The sequence below is a fragment of the Amia ocellicauda genome, chromosome 23, assembly GCF_036373705.1.
Source record: "Amia ocellicauda isolate fAmiCal2 chromosome 23, fAmiCal2.hap1, whole genome shotgun sequence".
NCBI lineage: Eukaryota > Metazoa > Chordata > Actinopteri > Amiiformes > Amiidae > Amia > Amia ocellicauda.
Window position 1 is genome coordinate 17,831,825 of NC_089872.1, and position 21,488 is coordinate 17,853,312.

The 21,488-nt window shown below is 43.3% G+C and overlaps 2 protein-coding genes across 2 annotated transcripts; one reads left to right on the plus strand and one right to left on the minus strand.

Annotated features, from left to right (window-relative positions):
• Positions 1 to 2,274: 2,274 nt before the first annotated feature.
• degs1 (delta(4)-desaturase, sphingolipid 1) lies at positions 2,275 to 9,163 on the plus strand. Its single transcript, XM_066697244.1, has 3 exons — positions 2,275 to 2,475; positions 5,847 to 6,589; positions 7,035 to 9,163. Exons 1-3 carry the CDS (start codon positions 2,394 to 2,396, stop codon positions 7,179 to 7,181), a joined length of 972 nt encoding a protein of 323 aa, XP_066553341.1. The 5' UTR covers positions 2,275 to 2,393; the 3' UTR covers positions 7,182 to 9,163.
• Positions 8,587 to 21,218, minus strand: nvl (nuclear VCP like). Its single transcript, XM_066697243.1, has 23 exons — positions 20,908 to 21,218; positions 20,488 to 20,558; positions 20,344 to 20,396; positions 20,113 to 20,203; positions 19,820 to 19,880; positions 19,464 to 19,697; positions 19,194 to 19,323; positions 18,769 to 18,845; positions 18,544 to 18,678; positions 18,202 to 18,303; positions 17,934 to 18,051; positions 17,664 to 17,808; positions 17,295 to 17,556; positions 16,866 to 17,084; positions 16,484 to 16,588; positions 16,041 to 16,103; positions 15,551 to 15,670; positions 15,068 to 15,167; positions 13,841 to 13,947; positions 12,035 to 12,111; positions 11,523 to 11,605; positions 10,909 to 10,988; positions 8,587 to 9,645 (listed from the first exon to the last, which is right to left on the minus strand). Exons 1-23 carry the CDS (start codon positions 20,962 to 20,964, stop codon positions 9,601 to 9,603), a joined length of 2,535 nt encoding a protein of 844 aa, XP_066553340.1. The 5' UTR covers positions 20,965 to 21,218; the 3' UTR covers positions 8,587 to 9,600.
• Positions 21,219 to 21,488: the final 270 nt, after the last annotated feature.

Below are 21,488 nucleotides of genomic sequence, written 5' to 3' on the forward strand. Positions count from 1 at the left end.
GTTAATGTTTCCATGAGCCACACAGATCTCAAGTGTGGACAAGTTTCTTCTGATTCTGAATATGACATTGGTGTTTCTAAAGCCAAAAAACAACAGAAAGCAAAAACATGCATCTAGAATTGGTCCCTTAAGTGTCCCCTGTAGAGTTAATCCTGTAATTTAAAGCACAGCCTCTCATTACAAAAACAGAAAGCCTAGAAAATAACTGGACAAACTTCCCGCCGTCATTTGTCCTACGTGCAAACTGCAAGAAGAGCAAAGCCCTCCGAGGCACAAAACCCTTCTGCTCTGGAGGGTGTTGGACGTGTATCTGCAGGTCTCCGCTTCCAGAGATTAGGCAGCATTTGAGGATATGGGCGTCGGTTTTATCTTGGAAACCCTACACCGGTTTTCCCTCAATAAGTACTTGTATATCATCAGAGTATTAGCTAACATCACATCTGATGTACTGTTACACCACATATTATCTTCTCTTCAGTGGGAATGCTTTTTTTTGGGGGGATGTTTTTGAACTAAGGCTGCTCATTGGATAGTTCAGTACAAAGTTATTGATCAGACGTGAAGCTGCGGAGTGTCCTAGAAGACTAATGTAATCAATATTTCTGCAGTAAGGAAACCATAACTGAACTATTTTGATACTATATAAGCGTGGACATAATTTCTGATGAAGACTGAGGGAAGGTAAAAGTACTTAAAGAATAAGATCAAACCTGACACTTTTGAATGAAGAAAACCATGTACTGGATTAAAGATGTCTCCTGGAGTTGATTTTTAATTAATATTGATTTAATACATGTACAAAAGGCAAGTGCTTTGTTTTGCTTGTTATATTGTGTGTCCAGTATTCAAGTAACAGCTGCCTAAGGGACACTTAGTAACTCTACCCCAGCTGGATGCATATGAAATACCACCCTCATCAGGTTAAACATCATAACCTTCAGCTGCTGTGTGCCAGGTGGTCAGAGTCCATTCATGTAATCTTTCTCAGGTGTCCAGAAGTGCTACTAGAGACCTATTTGGGATTTATGTCAATACAAAAATTGAAAAAAATGGGGGGGGGGACTATGCTCACTTTGTGTAGCTTGCTAGCTGCTCAAACAACTTAATTAGACCTAATTGATCATGGTTATTAACCTTGCATTTACAAAGTTCATTGACACCACAGGGAATTGCTGTTTTCGTCAAGTTGGAGAGACAGGGTCCTTCTTCACTCTCCATACAATGCTTTCAAATATATGAATATTTTCATATAAACAAAGGCCTGTTAAATATGTACTGTTAAACTTGTATGCAGAATCCAGCACTTTTAAATGTTTCCCAATTATCGTTGCTGTTAAGTGAATTACCTTGAACTTTAACCAAATACTGTCTCATGTTGCTGAAACTGTTATGTATTGCTTGACCATATCTTTCCTGATGTTAAAATAATTATTTTAACATAATAATAATAATAAGTTTAAGAAAAAATCCAATCATGTACATTTAATTTTAACATTTTGAATGATCACTTTTTCATCTAAATAAATTGTCCTGTTGAGTACACTTATATATATATAAAAAAAGATAAATCCTTTACAGTTTCCAAATGAACTATACTGTCAAAAACTAGTTGATGATTGATGATTTCTCTATGTATTTGTTCGCTTGTTTGGTGGAATAGGTTTCATGTGATCAATCTAAAAAAAGTCTTCCCAGTCTTTTGAGCCTCTCTTTGTTTTTGCACCAATTAATGTAACACCACCAGCAGCACCAATTGGTTGTTTCCTGGCTGAACACACTCTGGGAGGCAGCACCATCCCTTGGGTTCAATTAAAGAGACACCTGAGTCTCTTGTTAAAACTGTATCTTTTTATATACGGATGATTGATGTCAAAAACTGATGTCTGCCCCTCCTTCTACTGAACACAATAACACCAGTTTTGATTTTGAATTTTGATGCCAGGCAAACTTGAGCGTCGAAACTAACCAGTACCAGCGCATCCGTGTATATGCAAGTCCCTCTTCAAAATACTAGGCCCGACCTCACCAAGATGGCCGTGCGGTGGAACCAGCCGTGACGTCACGTCGTAAGTGAGAGTGTCATGCATTCTAAATTACAGTTATAGGGATTGTGTTCTCTATCACGATAATAAATCTATATATCTATACATATATAACAATTCATTGATAGTGTCTGACAAATCAGCAATTATGCTGGCCGTGGTGCGGCCCGGCGTCCGCGGCGTGACCTGGGGGAGGACCCGGCGCGCCGCTGCCTCAGCCCCGCCTGCGATGCGCGTCGAGGGGAAGACTCGGCGTGTGTTGGCGCAGAGAGCCGTGAGGTCGGGGAGGCTGGGTGAAATACACCGGAGGAACCGCCATCGAGGACACACACTTGAACCCGGCGCAGAGAGATGGGGAACCGGGTCGCCCGCGATGATTACGAGTGGGTTTACACGGACCAGCCGCACGCCGACCGGAGGAAGGAGATCCTCGGTGAGTCCGTCTGGGAGGCGCCGCTCCACCGCCGGGACCCCCGTACTGTGCATTTCTACACACCGAGAGACCACGCAGACACCGTGTGGGTCCTTACGTGCCGCTGGCCTGGGGGGGGGGACGTTTGCACGACAGGATGCGGCTTAAATCATATTAATGTCGTTTTATTTCCAGTAATATAACGTTGAACTAATTGTCCTACACGTCTGAGGACATGGGTTAGCGTTACTAAGAGTTGAATCTCCTATTTACAGTTTCCTAAGTTAAAATGCTGTCTTCCTGAAAGGCAGACCGTTAGCCGGGGGGGGGTTGCTCTGACCGCCACTCCCTAAACAGGCCTACTATAATTATAAACCCTTGATTGACAGACATTATGTCAGGAAGTTAGTCTTGACTCCAGTAGTTTAGCATAATCGCTTTGCTGCCGCGATTGTGTAACTGTATCCAGCGCAGAATTCACTCGATCATATTTGTGTTTTAAGAACGCCCGACGTTCGAGAGTTACTTTTTCGTTACGTCATAACACAGTTGAATCGGACCTGGACAATAATCCGATGCTGGCGTTCTTTCATGTCAGTTTTTTTATTTTTTATTTTTATATAGAGCTGGGCTTTTAAAGTTAGCTAGTGTTTATTAAGATTAGGAATAAACCGTTAGCTGTTAGTTAATTATTCATCTGAGACCTTAAGTTAGTGCCCTGTCTGTTAAACCCACATGTCTAGATGTTGAGCTGCGTCCTGTTAAGACAGACGTGATTTCATAAACCACCAAAAGCCAAACTGCTATACTGTAATGCTTTGTAAAGTATGCAATTACTAATTAACAGGCCAGATGACGGTTTGATCAGTGGCCTTTGCACTGTTGCTGGTGTGTTGGTGTCTCATGTCTAGGGAAGTGATCGGGGTAGTTTTAAGGATCATTGACTAATGTAAAGGTCTGTGTTCTGAAGAACTGGACTTGGGAACGATTTTGCATACATTGTAATCTTTTAAAGATAAACCCCCCTACCTCCAGCGCTCTTATCTGTCCTGCTGAGTTATACTGCAGAGGTAATGGCCTGACCCACACCATTAAGGGATTGAAGCCAGCTGCAACTGGCAGGATCTTGAGCACATGACCTGAATTCCCCCCATTAGGAGAAAATGCAGCAATGCAAATAGGCAGCAAAGAGCCCTGCATGTTGCTTTGCTTACTTGTAAAATCTATTGAAATGTTCTTAAATGCATCTGTAGGTGTAAGAGGCAGATCTAAAGTTACCCTTCAGTGCAGGCCCTGAAAGTGAAAGTCTGCAACTATCATCCATTATTAATAATTTATTCACTTACCTGGCATTTTATGGAGCAATCTAGGTAAAGTACCTTGCTCAAAGGTACAACAGCAGTGAACCCACAACCCTGTGCTGCAGAGTCTGGAGCCTTAACCACTATTCCACAGTACTGTATAGCAGTTCTTCCCCCTCTTCAGTGGGATCCTATTGTGGGGACACTTGTGTTCGTCACTGTCCTGCGCTTTGCAATCTCTGTGTGGATTTGGTTAACTATAAGCAGCAAACACTTAAGTACTTAGTATTAAACTGCAATGCACCTTTTGTGTGTTAACGCTGCATCAAAGCACCAGGTGAGAATGTGTGCTTGCTTTGTTTGAATTATTTGGAAGTACTAGGTGAGGTATATTGGCATACAGGAGATCACCTGGAGGCCATAGGCGTACTGCCTTATGCTCCATACACTAGTCTTTTCTCTGGCCACCAGTCATTTGACTGACTTGCTGCAGCAGAGAAGGCTATCTTTGAACTCTGTATCAAAGGTGAGGAACGGGTGATTTTCCTACACCTGGCTGTGGGTATATTATGTTTTTGTCCTCCAATGCTGGTAGTGCGACTCGCCCTCCAGCTAAGAATGGTAGACGAGTCGTGGCTTTGTTCCTCCCGCTGTTCGAAAGCATTCTGCGCTGTGGAACCAGGTTGCTGCGGGGCATATGCAAATCAGTTGTTTATTAGCATTAAGGTCAACAGTGTAAGAAGCATTTGCTCCAGTGATTGCTACCACATGTACGTAAGAGATCAAACATTTTAGTTTACTTATCATGGACATTTTCACACAGGGTAGCGTCTTTGCATACCTTTCCTATTTTTATTTTTTTTCTTTGTTTCCTTATCCTTTGGAAGGAAGCTTTTGATGCATTCATGTGACCGTATCCCCTTCAGTCCAGATTGTTTTCTACTGAAAAGTGTTTTTGTTTATATTTTTCTTGTAATTCTAAGAGCGGTTTCATCTGTCATTGTTTGTGCTTTACACACACAATCATTACCAATATAACCCCAGCAGACAACACCCATCCCCCAAATTCAAGGATAAAATCCATAAAATTTACAAACAAACCAACCTTCTCTTCACCCTTCTAACTTATTTCTATTGCCTTGTTTATTTTTTAATTCAAATGGATACTACATTATTCTATATTATTCTTCAATGCACCACCATGCCTGGCTGCGTATGTAATATCCACTTTTAAAACACACAGCAGTAAATGGGAACATCTGTGTTTTAAAATGTCTATTCAACTAAATAGAAACAAAGCATATTTTTGGTTTGAAAGTCTTTTATTAAAATTACTATCTATTAAATAATGTTTCTGGCCTATACAGTAATAATAAAAATAAAGTTAACTAAAATCCTTCAAAATTTGAATCTTCATTATGAGTGTGGATGAATAACGTATTAAAAGTCAACTTCTGTGACATCGTCAGAATCCACCAACACAGCCATGACAGTGACACAATATAGGGCTGAACGAAAATAGTCATTGCCCTTCCCCCGTGCCCTCGTTTTAGGGGCTAATTTTGGGCAATACATTTCTCAATAAGTGATTAATTTTGCAGAATATTTTTTTTTATACACATTAGCCTTCATTAAGTTAGATTTCAGAGGGTGAGCCCTGATATTTCGTCCTTGCATGTAACTTTTAAAAGAAGGCTAGATGGCTTGATTCTATAATGTGAAAATATAAGTAAATATTCCTTTCATTCATTTGAAAGTAAGGAAAATTAGTGTCATCTTTGACTTTCACATTCCCATTCGGTTACAGTTGGTCCAAATACCATTGGTGTTGCTTTGTTTGAAGAGACTGTTCAAACGTTGGGTTGCTGTACTGCCTACTGACTTCCTGATAAGAACTATTCCTGTGCTAATAATGAATAACCCAACAGAAATGTTTTGGTTTATGGCTTTTTGTTTTCCCACTGAATCTATTGACCGCTACATTTGAATATAGTAGGCCGACATATGCGTGATGATTATAGTGACAATGCATATTCTTTGCAATGTAAAGTCATTTTATAACCTTCTCCCCTCTCCCAAATTTTCTTCCAGCCAAATATCCAGAGATTAAGTCCCTCATGGGCCCTGACCCGAGGATCAAATGGATCGTGTGTATGATGGTGTTGATCCAGTTTCTGGCGTTCTACCTGGTCAAAGACCTAGACTGGAAGTGGGTGCTATTCTGGACTTACGTTTTCGGCAGCTGTGTTAACCACTCCATGACTCTGGCCATCCACGAGATCTCACACAACACAGCCTTCGGCAACAGCAAGGCCATGTGGAACCGCTGGTTTGCCATCTTTGCCAACCTGCCCATTGGCCTGCCCTATTCCGCCTCCTTCAAGAGGTACCACCTGGACCACCACCGCTACCTCGGCGGGGATGGCATCGACGTGGACATCCCCACCGAGTTCGAGGGTTGGTTCTTCTGCACGCGGTTCCGCAAGTTCATCTGGATCATCCTGCAGCCGCTGTTCTACGCCATCCGCCCGCTCTGCATCAACCCCAAGCCCATCGGCCACCTGGAGATCATCAACCTGGTCGTGCAGCTTGCCTTCAACGCCGCGCTCTACTACCTGTGGGGGGCCAAGCCCATGGTCTACATGCTGGCCGGCTCCATGCTGGGCATGGGCCTGCACCCCATCTCCGGCCACTTCATCGCAGAGCACTACATGTTCTTGAAGGGCCACGAGACTTACTCTTACTACGGCTCGCTCAACCTGCTCACCTTCAACGTGGGCTACCACAATGAGCACCACGACTTCCCCAGCATCCCTGGACGCCGGCTGCCTGAGGTGGGTGGGGGAGAGGGAGTAGGTGGTAGGAGGGAGGTTGGGAGCTGATGTTGGGGAAACTGTGGTTTTGGGTAGCAGTCCCATTTTGTGAAAGCCTGGTGACCACATGCTAACCTTAAGTTGTTTTTCAAAATATTTCCTCGGGGAATAAGTGATTGAATGTGTAGTAGTGCTGTTGTAAACTTGTTTGACTCCAACAGTAAAATGTCTGCGTTTGAGGGAGGATGAGTCCTGGTCGTCTGGCTAAGAAGTGCAGGAACCAGATTCAGATAATGTTTATAGTATTTCAGGTTTAGCCGGTGTAGGAAACGCAGAGCTTGGGGCTAAAACTGGATATTCATTAATTTATTCAAGCTGTCATCAAATTGCATTCTGTATGAGAATGCTGCCATGATGCCACGCTGCATCTTCTCATTATTGACGCCTTCTTTCCGCGCTGTCGTAGGTGAAGAAGATCGCGTCGGAGTACTACGACGACCTGCCCCACTACACGTCGTGGGTGAAAGTGCTGTATGATTTTATTATGGACGACACCCTCAGCCCCTACTCCCGAGTGAAGAGAAAGCTGAAGGGAGAAGTGAAACAGGAGTAAATGCCCTGCCCAGTGCCACAGAGAACTGAGCTTTCACCTGGTCCACAAACAGCACTGTAACTGTTCATGCATATTCATATAAATATGTATATATACACGTGAGTGTGTGTGCATCTCGTTTCCTCTTTAATTCATTTTCAGAGTACAAACAACAGTCCAATGTTGTTGCTTAGTTGTTTTTTTTTTCTATAGGCAATATCACATGACAGCCACATGACAATTCCAGAACAGTATGTGGCTACATGGTCTCTAAAATATTTATCTTTGTAATTTTATTAAGTATACCGGAGCAGAGGGGTTAGGATAGTATATTGTGTAACTATCTGAGCTGAATTTTACTGCTTTGTATTCAAAGAGTGAAATGTTTTAAGAACCAAGAGAATTCTCCTGACTCAATTGGGTTTTAATTATTTAATTATTATCTCCAAGCCAGATAATAGTAGAAATGGTGAGGAATACGTGTTATTGCAAGACTCCCTTCCATCACTAAAGGATGGAAAGACTTGTATGACTGAAGAGTAATAACCGAAGCGTGACTGGCAAAGTTTTAAGTCTTCCGAATCGCCTTACGTGTTTTATTCCCCTTTGATTCACATTTGATGGCGTCTGTATAAACTGTCAGCTGTGTCATAAATTGCAGTGGGTACTGCAGTTTTTATATTTATTAATTGTATTTATTTCTTGGCAGATGCATTCATCTGTTGATAATTTGCAGTTTGTAAAAACCCCATTGAGCTCTAATGAAGGAGCTGCTCAGTGTTTCAGCAGAAATGTCCAGCGCAGTTCCTAAGGCCGGGATAGTCTGGGGTATGTTTTCCACTCACTCCTATAGAGGCTAGTGAAAGTCATTTTGCACTGCCACTCTGAGAAGACTTTGTTTTGAATTATTCGTCAGTGTGGTCATGGTGTATTCGAAAAACATCCCACTTCCTGTACTATTTTTATAAGCAGATATTTTTTCACTGTCCTGTGAAATCAATACTTTTTTGAGTTTGTCCTATTTCCCCATCTCCTGGGTCTTATCTTACATGACATAGCTTTTGTAGTTTCCTGTCAAAAACGAGGCCTTGCTTAGAGTTTCAAATATAGAAATGACCGCTCATGTTAGGGTGTACTTCATGTTCCAGACACTCGTATAGTTTAATGCAATATATTATATATAATATATATTAATATTCTTATTCTTGTTTAGTTATCTTAATTGATGAATGTGTGGGAAACCTATATTAGACCAGAAGCTCTCTATACCCTACCTTTTATTTAATTAACACTTCCAAATAATTCTATTACTGCTGCAGGGGGTTATGAGTTAGTGTGTAATCTGGCATTTAAAAAACTTTACATTTCAGCTATAAGCACTATAACCTTTTAATGTCTGTACAGTCAATAATGGGACATCGTGAAATGGCTTTAAACGCAATGTCCTTTAATACACAAACAAACAAAATATGCTTTTGTGAATTCATGAAGCCATTAATACATGAAAAGCTGTCTCTGGTTTTAGCGATCTGAAGTAGTGTGTGTAATGTGTCTTTCTTTGATCACTATCTTGTTTTTCAGGCAACTTCCTGTTGCTTCATAGGGCAGGAACATTTAATTCAAAGATTATGTAAGTAAACTATTGAAACTTTGAGCACCACTCACTTCTGTCTATCAGTGTCCTTAACATTCACAATCATGTTGTGCTGAAAAAGGGTTTGCAATGCTTTTTAAATGTGCACTTTGACTAACGAAGCTGTATGTTAAACCCATATCAGTATTAAGAAGCCTGAGCATTTTATTTTGAAGTACTTAGTACTGGGTTTTATTTATTTTCTGGTACATGGAAGTCTTTAACATCTTTTCCAATCTTTTCCAATGTTATTAGACTATGCTTTTCTGTAGAAATGAAAATTTGTGTCAGTTAGGTATAGATCCCTGCTGCATCATTCTCTACCTGTACATGCTTTGCAAAATCTGAATAAAAATGTACAAACATTTGACTTTTTTTTTTTTTTTTCTTCCTCTTCCTCCAAACTGCATTGTCAATGTCTGTGTAACAATAGTCCCAGTGACCACAGATTTGCCTAGTGAGCTCATGCTGTACCACACAGTGTCTTCTCTTCTGACATCATGTCCCAACTGCCATCTGGCCTGGGTGTGTACTCTGTTGAGTTTTTTACTTCAGCTTCTTCCAAAGGATTTCACTTCCTGGTGAGTGGATGCTTTCTTTTTTTGTGTGGCCTGTAGCTGTGGAACACGACTCCTCCGCTCAGAAGGAAAGGAATTTAACTTGTCCGTGACAGTGTGTGCGCTGCAGCCGGAATTCCTGCCTCACAATGGACAGAGAATGTTCCATTCCACAGAATAACACACTCCCTGTCCGGCTTCAGCACAAAAGCCTTGAGCCTGGCGATGACCTCCCCCTTCCTCTGCACGCTCATTGGCGGAGCGACTCCTTCAGCAGTTCATACATTAGCTGATCCTGTGAAGGAAAGAATATAAATCCATTAAAAAATATCACAGTAAAGGCAAGTATTTCCAAGGATTAAAATGGAAGGATTAGTTTTTTTAGCTGCTGTTTTGTTCTTGGAGTGAATGTACAGACATTCAGTCTCTTCAATTACATTTTTATTACTCCAAACAATCAGGGCTCAGCTGTCGTAGAGCTCAGATAAGATGACCTTATCATGTAAAATGGGAAAATATATCAGTCTTAAAGCCTAGTATCAATCATTCATATCACAAACCACAAACAGGAGCCAAGTCTGCTGAGCTGCACAAATTATGTCACAGTGTATTTAATTAACACACTAATCTCAATTAAAAGTTCATAACAGGAAAATATAAACTTGAATTTGAGGGCAAGTGAGCACTGATTTCAGAATCATACAAACCAATACCTTCATTAAGAGGAAGAAATCAGGTCTGATGCACAGTTCAGTGATAAGGGTGGTAAAAAGATAGGAAATTGCCCCAGGCCAAGCGGTTCAAGAGCTACAATTTCTTAATGTTTTGCATGAGGACAATTCTGGCAGCTACTGGTTCATGGTTTACAGTTTCCGTAACCACTGTTGTCTTATCACACTATGCTTACGCAAATTCAGACCTCTGCTTTGAAGTTACGAACCGTGTCGTAATCAAAACAGCAAGGCAGACTGGAAATATGGGTTTCGAAGTGTGGCAGAAGGGTTGTACATCACAGCCTAAGGAGAGGCAATATGCAGGCAATACATCCCTCCAAAAATCAGGGGGGCAAATATCAAATCGTTGAGTGCAATTTCATACACAAGCTAACCCCCTACTTCGGCCCGAGCAGTTACAGCACCGGAGAGCATGTGTCCGGGGCACTGGTACTCCCTGGCATGCATCGCTGGAGAAACTCAGTGATGTCACAGTGAAGTATCAGCCCCCCCCCCGACAGGAATGCATCTGTTCTCAGACACAGGCAGCCACAGTCCTCAAATATGTATGATCCTTTTATAGGTAGGGTTTCACTACAGGTGTGCAGTGCTGACGTGATACACAGCAGGTTGAATGTTGCTCTAGTGCAATTTCTGAAACTGGGATTTTTATGGTACTAAGATAAGATTAAGATGATTAACATGTCCTTGTCTAGGTTTGAAAGGTGCGTTTACCTAGAAACAGTACTTCCTGAATCATTTCAAATGAACTCCCAGAGGAAAACCGTAAACATTTGATTTACCTCAGCTTACGTGTATTAAAATCGACATAACCCCAACGTTACCTGCTTTGAAACCGAAGGCCGCACTTCCTTGAAGGCCTCTTCGAAGTTCTGTTTGTGGACCCGGATGTCCAGCACAGGAGCTACAGAGGACAAGGGAGAAATGCAATCAGGATGAAGTCAAGTCTGTTCAAACACCAATCTCAGAATTTGAGAAACTCCTCTCCAACCGTTTTCTCTCGCATTAATACCGACAAACAGTCATGCTGTCCACACATGACACGGATATGACATTTTTATGCAACTTTCTTCCACAAAAATATAACAAAGACAAGATCACGATCACAGCATTTTCTAAATCTCTTTTCTAGGTCTGGTCTTCTAGTGCCAGGATTCATAGGTGTCTTTAAACCCACATTAGCCAACGATGTGGGTGTTCACTAAAAACAACAAAACACACCTGCTCATTACTGGACTTGCTGCTGTAACAACCCAACAACAAATATAAATAAAAGGTCTCTCAATGAGTCAAAGATGGACCTTTGTGAGCAGGACACGTCCTCCAGTAGTCCCTCACGGGGGGGGTGTAAATAATATCAGTACATGGAGATTGATATCTCACCAGGAATGACTCCCGGCTCGGGAATGGAGCCAAGCACGGGCAGCATTGCTCTTACCTGCAGGTGAGGGCTGTGGGGAGAGGTGAGCTTGCAGGGCATTGGCAGAGGCCTCTCTCACCAGCGCGGACAGGTCAGCCCCGCTGCTCAGACAGACAGACGGACAGAGATCCAGACGGATGGTTAGATGGTGGTTATTTATCAGTAAGTTGGTGCTTAGTTGATACTCGATACTCGACATGGAAAAGTGCACTAAAACGCTGACTGGCCACTAAAGCCTGGGGCAAATATAACATAAATAAGGCAACATGTCACTTGTGTCTATCACCATCTCTCCCGCTTTTCTGCTCAGAGAGAGGAAGATGAAGGCAAAAGAAGTGCCTATTTTAGCCTCGTAAGTAGCAGCAGAAAGGCAAGCTGTTTTAAGAGAAACGGAACAAACGCTGTAATTTGTCAGTTCTTCCCCCCCGACTACAATGGAGGCATTGTCTGCTGGGCTTCTGCTATCAGAGCCATGTCGTGCCACTGCACCTGTCTCACACTACTACAGCAGCCCCTCATCGCTCACTCACGTGAAGCAGTCGCAGCGCGGGTCGTGGGCGATCTCCTCCAGGTTGACGTCTGGGTCGAGCCGTGGCATCATACCCCCCTGAGAGGCACAAGACGAGGAATGAGAACTTGTTATTGTTAATATTATATCACTTAGCAGACTCTTATCCAGGGTGACAATATATCACATTAGTTTTTCACACAATTGCCCATTTAGACTGCTGGGTTCTTATCAGAGCAGTCCAGGTAAAGGATCTTGCTCAAGGGTGCTACGGCAGTGTAAATGTTTATTCAAGATTACCAGGGTCTAGACTGTGAGTGAGTGGAAGATAAATGTACAGTCCAGACTGTACCATTCTATTGTATTGCTGTCAATGTCTTTAGCAAAGAGGCTCAGTCGAATTAACAGGATATGCTTCACTTACTCAAGCCAAACCGATCCGAACTGCCGACAACCATTTCTGGGCCTCAGTCAGTGTAAGAGCCCGACCGGTACAGGTTTTTTGGGTCCCATGCCGATAATTGGGAAGCTAAATTTCCCGATTACTGTTATATCTGTCAATATTAACCTTTTTTTTGTTAGCATGCAAACCAGATATTTTCTAGCATGGATTCCTCAAATCTCTCCCCGTCACAGAGAAACTGTCAAATATGCACTGAAGGCAGAATTTTTACATTTTACATAATAAACTTAACATTATTTTTCATCATAAATAACCACAAATCAAACATTGTAAAAACTAAATTATAATAAGGGAGAATAAAGGAAAAATATAAAAAATGTGCATGTTCTATACATTAGAACAAAGAATAAGATAGTGTTAAGTGCTGGTTTGGCTTATATTAGCATTTACCACATGTCAGGTTCTCTCAGGTTCAGTCCTGCTCAGTGCTCAACACTGCCGCTCACACAGGGGCAGTTATAGTGCAGCAGCACAGCTCAGCTGCATTTGCTTTATAAAAATGTACTTAAAAATGCCCTCTAAAGTGTAACTTATTTAATACATATGTTAAACGTACTGCAATACGAATCATAGCCAAAACACACTGTAGGATTTGAAACAGTTTTATAAATGTCATGTATAGTTTCAGTTTAATCCATCATTGTCTGAGATGCATTTTTCACTCTCATTATCTTTAGATGTTTTACTGTGATCTGAGCTTGCTTGTCATTTGGAGACAGTTTTTGTTTGCCGATATCCAGTCAACATCTTCAGCAAACATTTACAGTTTTTCTTTATTTAATTCTTATTGTGACTTTTGAAAAGCGATTTAATTAACTTTTCAGTAAAAATGCACCTCTATGACATAGTATATCTCCAGTCATGACAAAAATAAACAATCAAAACCATGGATACTCAAATGTAGCACAGCCTTCAAAACACTTTCTATTTGTTATGAGGGTTTTAGTAAAACACATGTTTATTGGTTTATGAGCCCCATGTTTCTCAGTGGGGTGTGTTTGTTTCACCACAGCGCTCAATGTGAGTGCAGTGCCGCTGTGCCGGGAGTCACTGTGGAGTCGGAAGCTTCCCGAGAAAACTAAAGCACCATAACTATGTTAAAAAACATTCGAAATTATACTAACGACTGTAAAATCAAATAAACATGTATTTATTTATTGTCTGAAGTCTGACGTGGGATTTAATTATAATTTGAACAAATATTTAGCCAATAGTTTGAGAAAATATATCAGTACATTATTGGTGGAATATGTGCCGATACAGATATTTATGTAAAAATCCAGTATCGGCTGATAATCGGTGCTATGATATATCTGTAGGGCCCTAATCAGTGTGTCTGTAAGTGACCCTGGCTCCAACCCTCACCTTAGTAATAGTGTGAAGGATGGCGTAGCGGTCCGGGGCGGGCGGCAGACCCACGTACAGGGTCTTGTCCAGGCGGCCAGGACGGAGGACGGCAGGGTCAATGATATCTACAACAGCAAACACAACAATGAACAGCAGCAATGTCACAATACACAGCCATTTCACCTCCACTGTGGATACCGGTTGACTGACACTTTCATAATAGGGGATGAATATGGATTCATGCCGATTACCAAAATTCAACCCTGTGCTTTACACGGTATATTTAGACAAACACATATGTGACTAAGAGTTCAGTAACTGGAATAAAATATCACACTGTTTGTTTTTCTTCACATAAAATGAACTTGAGTGTCTCTGCAGTCGCGCAGTGACAGGCTATGAAAGTACCATCAGGACATCTTTCACATAAAGCAACAATCCCTGACTGCCTGAAGCAAGACAGGCCCATTTCAAACTGACTTTCAGAGATGACGGACACAAATCATAAGTTAGTCCCCCACGAAATCTGCAAACATTTTTCTTAAATTTTAAAACTTAAAGGTAATTAAAAAAAAAATTCTGCGGAATTCTGCGGCAGTGATTAATGTAACGAAATGTAATGAAACAAACAATTAAGAGGCATAAACTGAGACAATGATGGCTGCTTAAAGTTGTATACAATTTCCAGGTCTCAAAATGAACATGCAACACTGACTGTCAATTTGAATGAAAATGCTAACATTTGTCATGACAAATCAAAAATGAAAATCAAATGAAATAAAATATTCTCATTTTAGAATGCATACATGAACTATAAATGCATAAACATACATTACTTTTAGATGGCATTACTGCATAAGGAAAACTTTAAATATAATTGTCTATGATGAAAACTCCTTACTTTACTTTTTGATCTTACGCTTTTTGGTTTAAAAAAAATCTCTCCATTTGAACCCTCCCCCTATGGGTAACTGATCGTGTTGGCAAAGTTAAGCGATTGAGTTTTGTCCCTCTTATGACCGTAATAGCAGATCAAACATTACAAAAATACACAATGGAGATCGTTGACAAAAGGTGATTACAAAGTGAATGAAATGCAAAATAGGCACTACTTTATGTATTTTTTTACATTTGTCCCTGTCCGTCATTCATAAATTGTCTTATTCTGCGGAAGAAGACAACTTCTGAGATCATGGAATCGTGGCTTTCTGTGCCCTCAAAGAAGGGGCAGCTGCAGTTCCTTACCTGGCCTGTTGGTGGCAGCCATGATGAAGACTTGCCTGCGGGCCTCCAGGCCATCCATCTCGGTGAGCAGCTGGTTGACGACCCGTGCGCTGGCCCCGGACTGAGGGACGCATAGGGGGACAGCGTGAGGGACTGGGGGACACGGGGGCAGCGATGCAGGCCACAGCAGTTGCCTATCTGTGTTAATAGCTTATCTAAAGATACAGGCCACTATCCTATCTAGATCAGAAACTGCAATCTGATACTCAACACAGAAGAAATGACTTCCTGGAACACAGTTGGGAGATGATTTCCCTGCACTTCCTCGCCGGTTATCTAATCCCTACTGAAGAGCAGAGCTTAAACACTGTAAACTAGAGGAATAGACAGCACACAACTCTTTATAATCTATCAGTCTGTGATTCGCCCAGCAGAAGCATGAAGTGCATTAAAGCCGTCAATATGTTTCAAACCAAGCGAATGAATGACGAGCAGCAGGCTGACCTCGTGTTCCGAGCGGCGGGGACACAGGGCGTCAATTTCATCGAAGAATATGACGCAGGGGGCGGAGTTTCGTCCTCTCTGGAACACCTGGCGGACAGCGCGCTCGCTCTCTCCCACGTACTGAGGACAGAGGAGACGAGCGCAGAGAGAGACAATACCAGTTCAGATCCAATATCCGGCTACTGCTAGTTCAGCCATTCAGTGTGGCGAGAGTCCATCCCAAGGGAACGCTTTTCTTTGTTCAAAGCGACTGAGCAGTGGGCGAAATCCACATTCAAGACACGTTATCATTTCGATCGTGAACACTCTGGGCTCGGGTTATGGGTTTCCTTCACTGCATGGTAATTAACTGAACACAATGCTGAACAGAAAAAAAACAGCCCTTTAAAAATGGCCCTTTATGCTACTAACTGTACAGAATTAGTTTTTTCCCCCGAAAGGAGAAACCAACACAGATTGTGTTGAGAGAAACCGTCAGTGTTGGACTCACCATGTTTAATAACTCTGGACCCTTCACAGAGATGAAGTTCAAACCCGATTCATTGGCCACAGCCTGTCAGAAACAGAGTTCATCACTTATCAACAACTGGACACATTTAGGAGAAAGACACTTAAAATACTGAATATAATTTCCTGTGCTTTAGTGCCAAGACACAAACCAATTCCATATGGTCAGAAATGTAAGATTAAGCCAGTCAAAGTGTGTGGACTGCTTGTTTTCTGATAGACCACCGCTATACCTACAGTACAGAAGTCCTGTGGAGACCAGTCCCTCACAGTGTGTCCAACTGACATCAAATTAATCACCGCCATTACATTTTAACCCATCAGTAAAGGGAGGATTAATACATTTTGGTCAGCTATGAAACTCATAAACGGTAAACATAAGAAAGCAACAGAAAAGCAGAAACCGTGAGCTGCGAGAGACGCTACCTTGGCGAGGAGGGTCTTTCCACAGCCGGGAGGGCCGGCCAGCAGCACTCCTGCCGGGGCACTGAGGCCCAGAGCCCGGAACTGCTCCGGATAGCGCACAGGAGCCTGGAAGACACGCCACACTGTCACTGCACGCACACAACACAGAATTCTGACTGCAGCTGCACAAAGCTCTCATGCGCTCTGCTGCCAATACAAAGCCTCCAGAGGTCTGACAAGCTAAAATCTTCAACCTGGTGCCCCCATCCCACACTGTACAAGATCACCTTCACACTCCAGAGAGCAAAGACGCTACAGTACCCACAGCACCGCTCGTATTGACAAAATGTTGAAAAGAACAATACTGAGAGTCGGTGTTATGAAACAGGGCACTCAGGCCTACCAGGATAGCCATGCTGAGCTTCTTGCGGATGTCCTGCAGCGCCCCGATGTCATCCCAGGTGACGTCGGGCACGGTGGCGAAGCCCTCCCTCTTGGCCGAGGGCTGCACGGAGGACAGCGAGGACCTGAAGTCCTCCATGCTGATGGTGAGCTGCTGTAGCTGCTCCTCACTCGGCATGCAGTCGCTCTTCAGCAGGGCGAGGATCCGGCCCAGCTTTGCCTGGCACACAAACACATACAGACCACAGGGAGTAAGAGACAAGAGGAAGAGGACCAGGGAGCAATAATCCACTCCTGCTGCTGCACCAGCTAATGTTTGCTCTTACACTAAAGTAGGAATTCATCAGACCACCATTGTATTTATTACTATAGACACATGCCTTTGCAGTGAGCACCAAACTAGTCAGCTCCTAGAGGCCACCACACTCACCTGGGCTGGCGTGATGGCATCCTGGGGCTCCACACTGGCCTCCTCAGGGTGAATGACCTCTGTCTGTGCATTGTCCTCCTGTCCCACGGTCTGTGCGGCCGCATCCTGCATGGCGATGCGCACCCGCTTGACCGCTCTCATGGCCGCCTTTCGGCACAGCGCCATCAGGTCAGCCCCCACATACCCTGGGGTTAGGTGGGCCAGCTCCCGGAAGTCAAACTGTTCTGGGAGCTTGAGCTTCCGACAGAGCGTCTTCAGGATCCTGGAGGAAGGGAGAACAACACTGATGTACAGAACAAACCCAGACTGGAAGAATAGGTCAGGAAAAGAAAACAACAATGTTGTCTATGTACACAGTCCTGCACTAACCCGATTCTGGCTCCCTCGTCGGGGATGCCCAGACAGATCTCCTCGTCGAAGCGGCCGGCTCTGCGCAGCGCCGGGTCCAGGGAGTCGGGCCGGTTTGTGGCTCCGAGGATCAGGACTTGTGCAGAGACTGACAGAGTGTTCAGATCTGCCAACGGAGGAAAGAGAAGAGAAGAAAGAGATGGGGATTCAGGAAGGGTGTCTCTTTCACCATGACACAGAAGACATGACCATTTCAGCCCCTCAACCACCCTCACCCTACCCGTCTCTCACCATCCATGCAGGTGAGCAGCTGCGCAACAATCCTGTGTTCCATGTTCTTCGACGCCACCTCTCTCCTCGGGGTGATGGCATCGATCTCGTCGATGAACAGGATACAGGGAGCGCTGCTCTGGAAGACCAAGGCAAAGAAAAATATTGACTTTTCAAGAACTATCCAACTCCACTACAATGGAAAGGACGAGCACATCTTCCCACAGTGCACAAAGACAATTCTGTTGCCATCCCGCCAATCAGGTCCTCGTGTGTGGACGACACTCACCACGGCCAGGTCAAACACCTCCCGCAGTCTCTGCTCCGACTCCCCCGACACACCCGACACCAGCTCGGGGGCCGACAGCTTCAGCAGGGGCAGCTCCAGCTCCTGCATTCAAAGCACAGAAAACACCCCTCAACACTCAGCACCACAGCACAGGTCGGTGCCCCGTTCAGAGCCCACCTGAATTCAGTCCAGTCACTTCCAACTCCAATTAAAATGTCAAATGCTGTTCTAGAACTGCCCTGGAATCGACTCCATCTCTGCTTTGCTCGGCAATACAGCATCAGTTTTTCTATCCGAGATGAATGGTCCCTGAAAGGTCCAGGGAGAGAAGGTGGCACTCACCCCAGCGATGGCCTGTGCCAGCAGTGTTTTGCCGCAGCCGGGCGGCCCGTGCAAGAGGAAACCGCGGGGGGGAACCATGCCCAGGTGCTGGCACACCTCCGGGCTGCGCAGGGGGATCAGCATGTCACACAGCTCCTGATGTACAGAGAAACAGCCGTCAGGGGACACGGTCAATACTTACATTACTTAGTTATGCTGAGAAGATCCCTAACTTTAAAAGCTCACCGTTAACGTTTGCTCGTTGCCCCCCACATCCTCAAACTTCACCGTTGACATTTGAAGCTCTGGAGCTGTGCTTTTGGCTGAAGATAGAAAAGAAGACACCAGAACAGGGTTATATCGAACTTCCAAATCATATGGTTTTAAAGTAATTATTTCCTTAGTCATTAGGAACACTCTTTAAAAGTGGACCCGTTTCTAGAAGGATGGTATCTTGAACTGAACTTCACACACAGCCTGTACTGCAGTATCCAACATACACATAACTTCAAATGAGGTGGCTGTTATGAAAACATTTATGTGGATATCTTTCATAAACCTTTGACAACCTACAAACTAACCCTGCTTTATTTGAGCTCATCTAACAGGGAAATTCAAATCAGGGAAGCGATCAAGTGTGGGTGTTCCCACTGTCTTCATGCAACGTTTACCTTTTCTTTTGCGCATTATACTGGACTCTATGTCCGCATCAGTGACCTGGGACTGCCCCTCCTTTCTACTCTTGCCTTTCTTGAATCTCTTCGGTTTGCCGCCGGTTTCCAGCAGGGAGACGTCTGTGGGCTGTGGTGACAAAGCACAAAATGACACAGTGCTCTCGAGACACGACCACACGGCATCATATAGACATCACCTTTTATAAATATACCACAACAAAAACATCAGACATTACTGCACCACTCTAGCATCTCCTCCAGCCTTACCCCTGGGCTAGCAGCCTGCTGGCCGTCCTCGCTCAAATCAATCAGGATGCTCTCACTGGGGTTGGTGTCGATGAACCAGCCGCCCTGAGACACCCTGGAGCCCGCAGGGGTGCTGGCAGTGGGGGGTGGGGGGCCAGCACTCTCCCCGACAAGTGCCCTGGCCACTGGGGTGCCACTTTCTGGAATGCCCTTCCGATACAGAGACACCAGGGAACTGTTCATCTGGTTGGTCGACTGTGGGAGGGAAGGTAATAAGCATGTCAAGAGTTCCAGGCTGTTAGAAGTTAGAAAGAGAGTGAATAAAAGTATCAGATAAAAACAGCAAAACAATAGAATATAAGTTTATAATTCAGTACCGGGTGTTCAACTTGCTCTTCTTCACTATCAGTCGTGTCATCTGTATAGCTGTTTTCATCCCTGCAAGTGTTCAAGAATAGAGTGATATCAGATACACTGACACATTACCAAAAAGAAGCCAAAATACAGAAACTGTGCAAGGAACCTGGGGATGAGCATTGGAGAAAATAACTTCTGAAGTGATAAGCTTCATCTTCCTCAGGCTTTTAATCTCAGAATCGCTATTCATGTAGGAGGACTTTCACAGAAGTAGTGGACTCGAGAGAGGTTACAGAGAACCTTCAAGCCTCACCCCTCAGCTCCTGCGCTGCATCTGGCTCTCTTTGACAGGTGCTCATTCTCCATCGCCGTGATGCCTGTCTCAGTGCATATTGCAGTGTACACTGCAGAGAGAAAGTCATTGCACATTCACACCCAACATGATCAAATACAATATTTAAAAAAACACATGTATCCCCAACTTTGGAACAGACACACAATCATGCAAAGTTGTCAATCCTCCCTCAGTGATGGTAGGACTCACCTTTCTCCAACTGGATCCTGAACGCATTTCTTTTCCGACGCCCATAGTCTGTGCTGTAAAAGACAGAAAGCGTGTTTGGTGTCAATACACTGTGTGGCATCAGCCGCAGGGCGCAACCAGTCCGGGTACAATCCTGGCACTGACCTGTACATGCGCTGCAGGTCGGCTGCCATCGCTGCCAGGTCCACATACAGGCTGTCGTGGGAGCTCAAATACTGAGTTGAGAGGAACAAAACACCATTATTATTCATTCACAGTCACTTTAAACACAGTAAAGTACTTTTTTCTATAAATACAAATACAATCAAGTGCCTTTCTCCAGTGCTGTTTACATCAGAAAACTAATGTACTTTGCACAAAATAGTGGCACAGCACACGATTGGTGGATAGTTGTACATACAATCTTATAATGTAATGCAAATATTGTCTGCTAATTTAAAAATAAAACGTACACAAGTAGGCTAGACATAACTGCAGTAAATTATTTGTAGGAGCTGCTAACATCACCTATTGAAACTGCGAACTCCTCCTCGCAAGGATTTGAACCCCTTTTCAAATACATACCTGTTTGACTCTCTGTTTTAGTCTGTTGTCTACGAAGACGCCTCCTCTGTTCTTCATTTCTGAATTAGATTAGCTCTTATGTGTGTGGGTTTTATTATATATACAAAACACATATGAAGCCCCGCTGCTCAATTATTTTACAACAGCCACAAACACAGGCCGCTTTACTCCACGTGAAACGAGCGGCTTCCTTAAAAGCTGCCCTGAACTCTGCCTGTGTAGATAAATATATCAAAAGTAACCGAATAAATGACATCGTTGTTCTTTTGTTTAATAAATACACATCGTTAAATATTAATTGTCGCTTAGAAAATACAGAATAATGTTTAATCGATGTGTAGACACTTATTTTTAGATTGTCGCCTGGTTTTTAAAAAGGTCCTTCTCACAAGGACCCCAATTGTAGCGTCTGTGATTGGTTCGCGAAAATACGTCATCTATGAAACATCCTTTTTGAGAAACAGGTGTCGAATAAAACTCAGGCAATACATTGAAATTATGATGCTCTATTGAATATTTATGTGTATATGCAACATAATACTGTTTTTTTCACATAAATATATGTTCGAATTTTATAATAC

Excerpts from the sequence above, each read along its gene's own strand:
- degs1 (XM_066697244.1), top strand. The coding sequence starts at position 2,394 with ATGGGGAACCGGGTCGCCCGCGATGATTACGAGTGGGTTTACACGGAC. Across the intron at positions 2,476-5,846 it reads CCGGAGGAAGGAGATCCTCG|CCAAATATCCAGAGATTAAG; the intron begins GTGAGTCCGTCT and ends ATTTTCTTCCAG. Across the intron at positions 6,590-7,034 it reads CTGGACGCCGGCTGCCTGAG|GTGAAGAAGATCGCGTCGGA; the intron begins GTGGGTGGGGGA and ends GCGCTGTCGTAG.
- nvl (XM_066697243.1), bottom strand. The coding sequence starts at position 20,964 with ATGAAGAACAGAGGAGGCGTCTTCGTAGACAACAGACTAAAACAGAGA. Across the intron at positions 18,052-18,201 it reads AGGTGTTTGACCTGGCCGTG|AGCAGCGCTCCCTGTATCCT; the intron begins GTGAGTGTCGTC and ends TTGGTCTTCCAG. Across the intron at positions 11,606-12,034 it reads CCGCGCTGCGACTGCTTCAC|CGGGGCTGACCTGTCCGCGC; the intron begins GTGAGTGAGCGA and ends CTGTCTGAGCAG.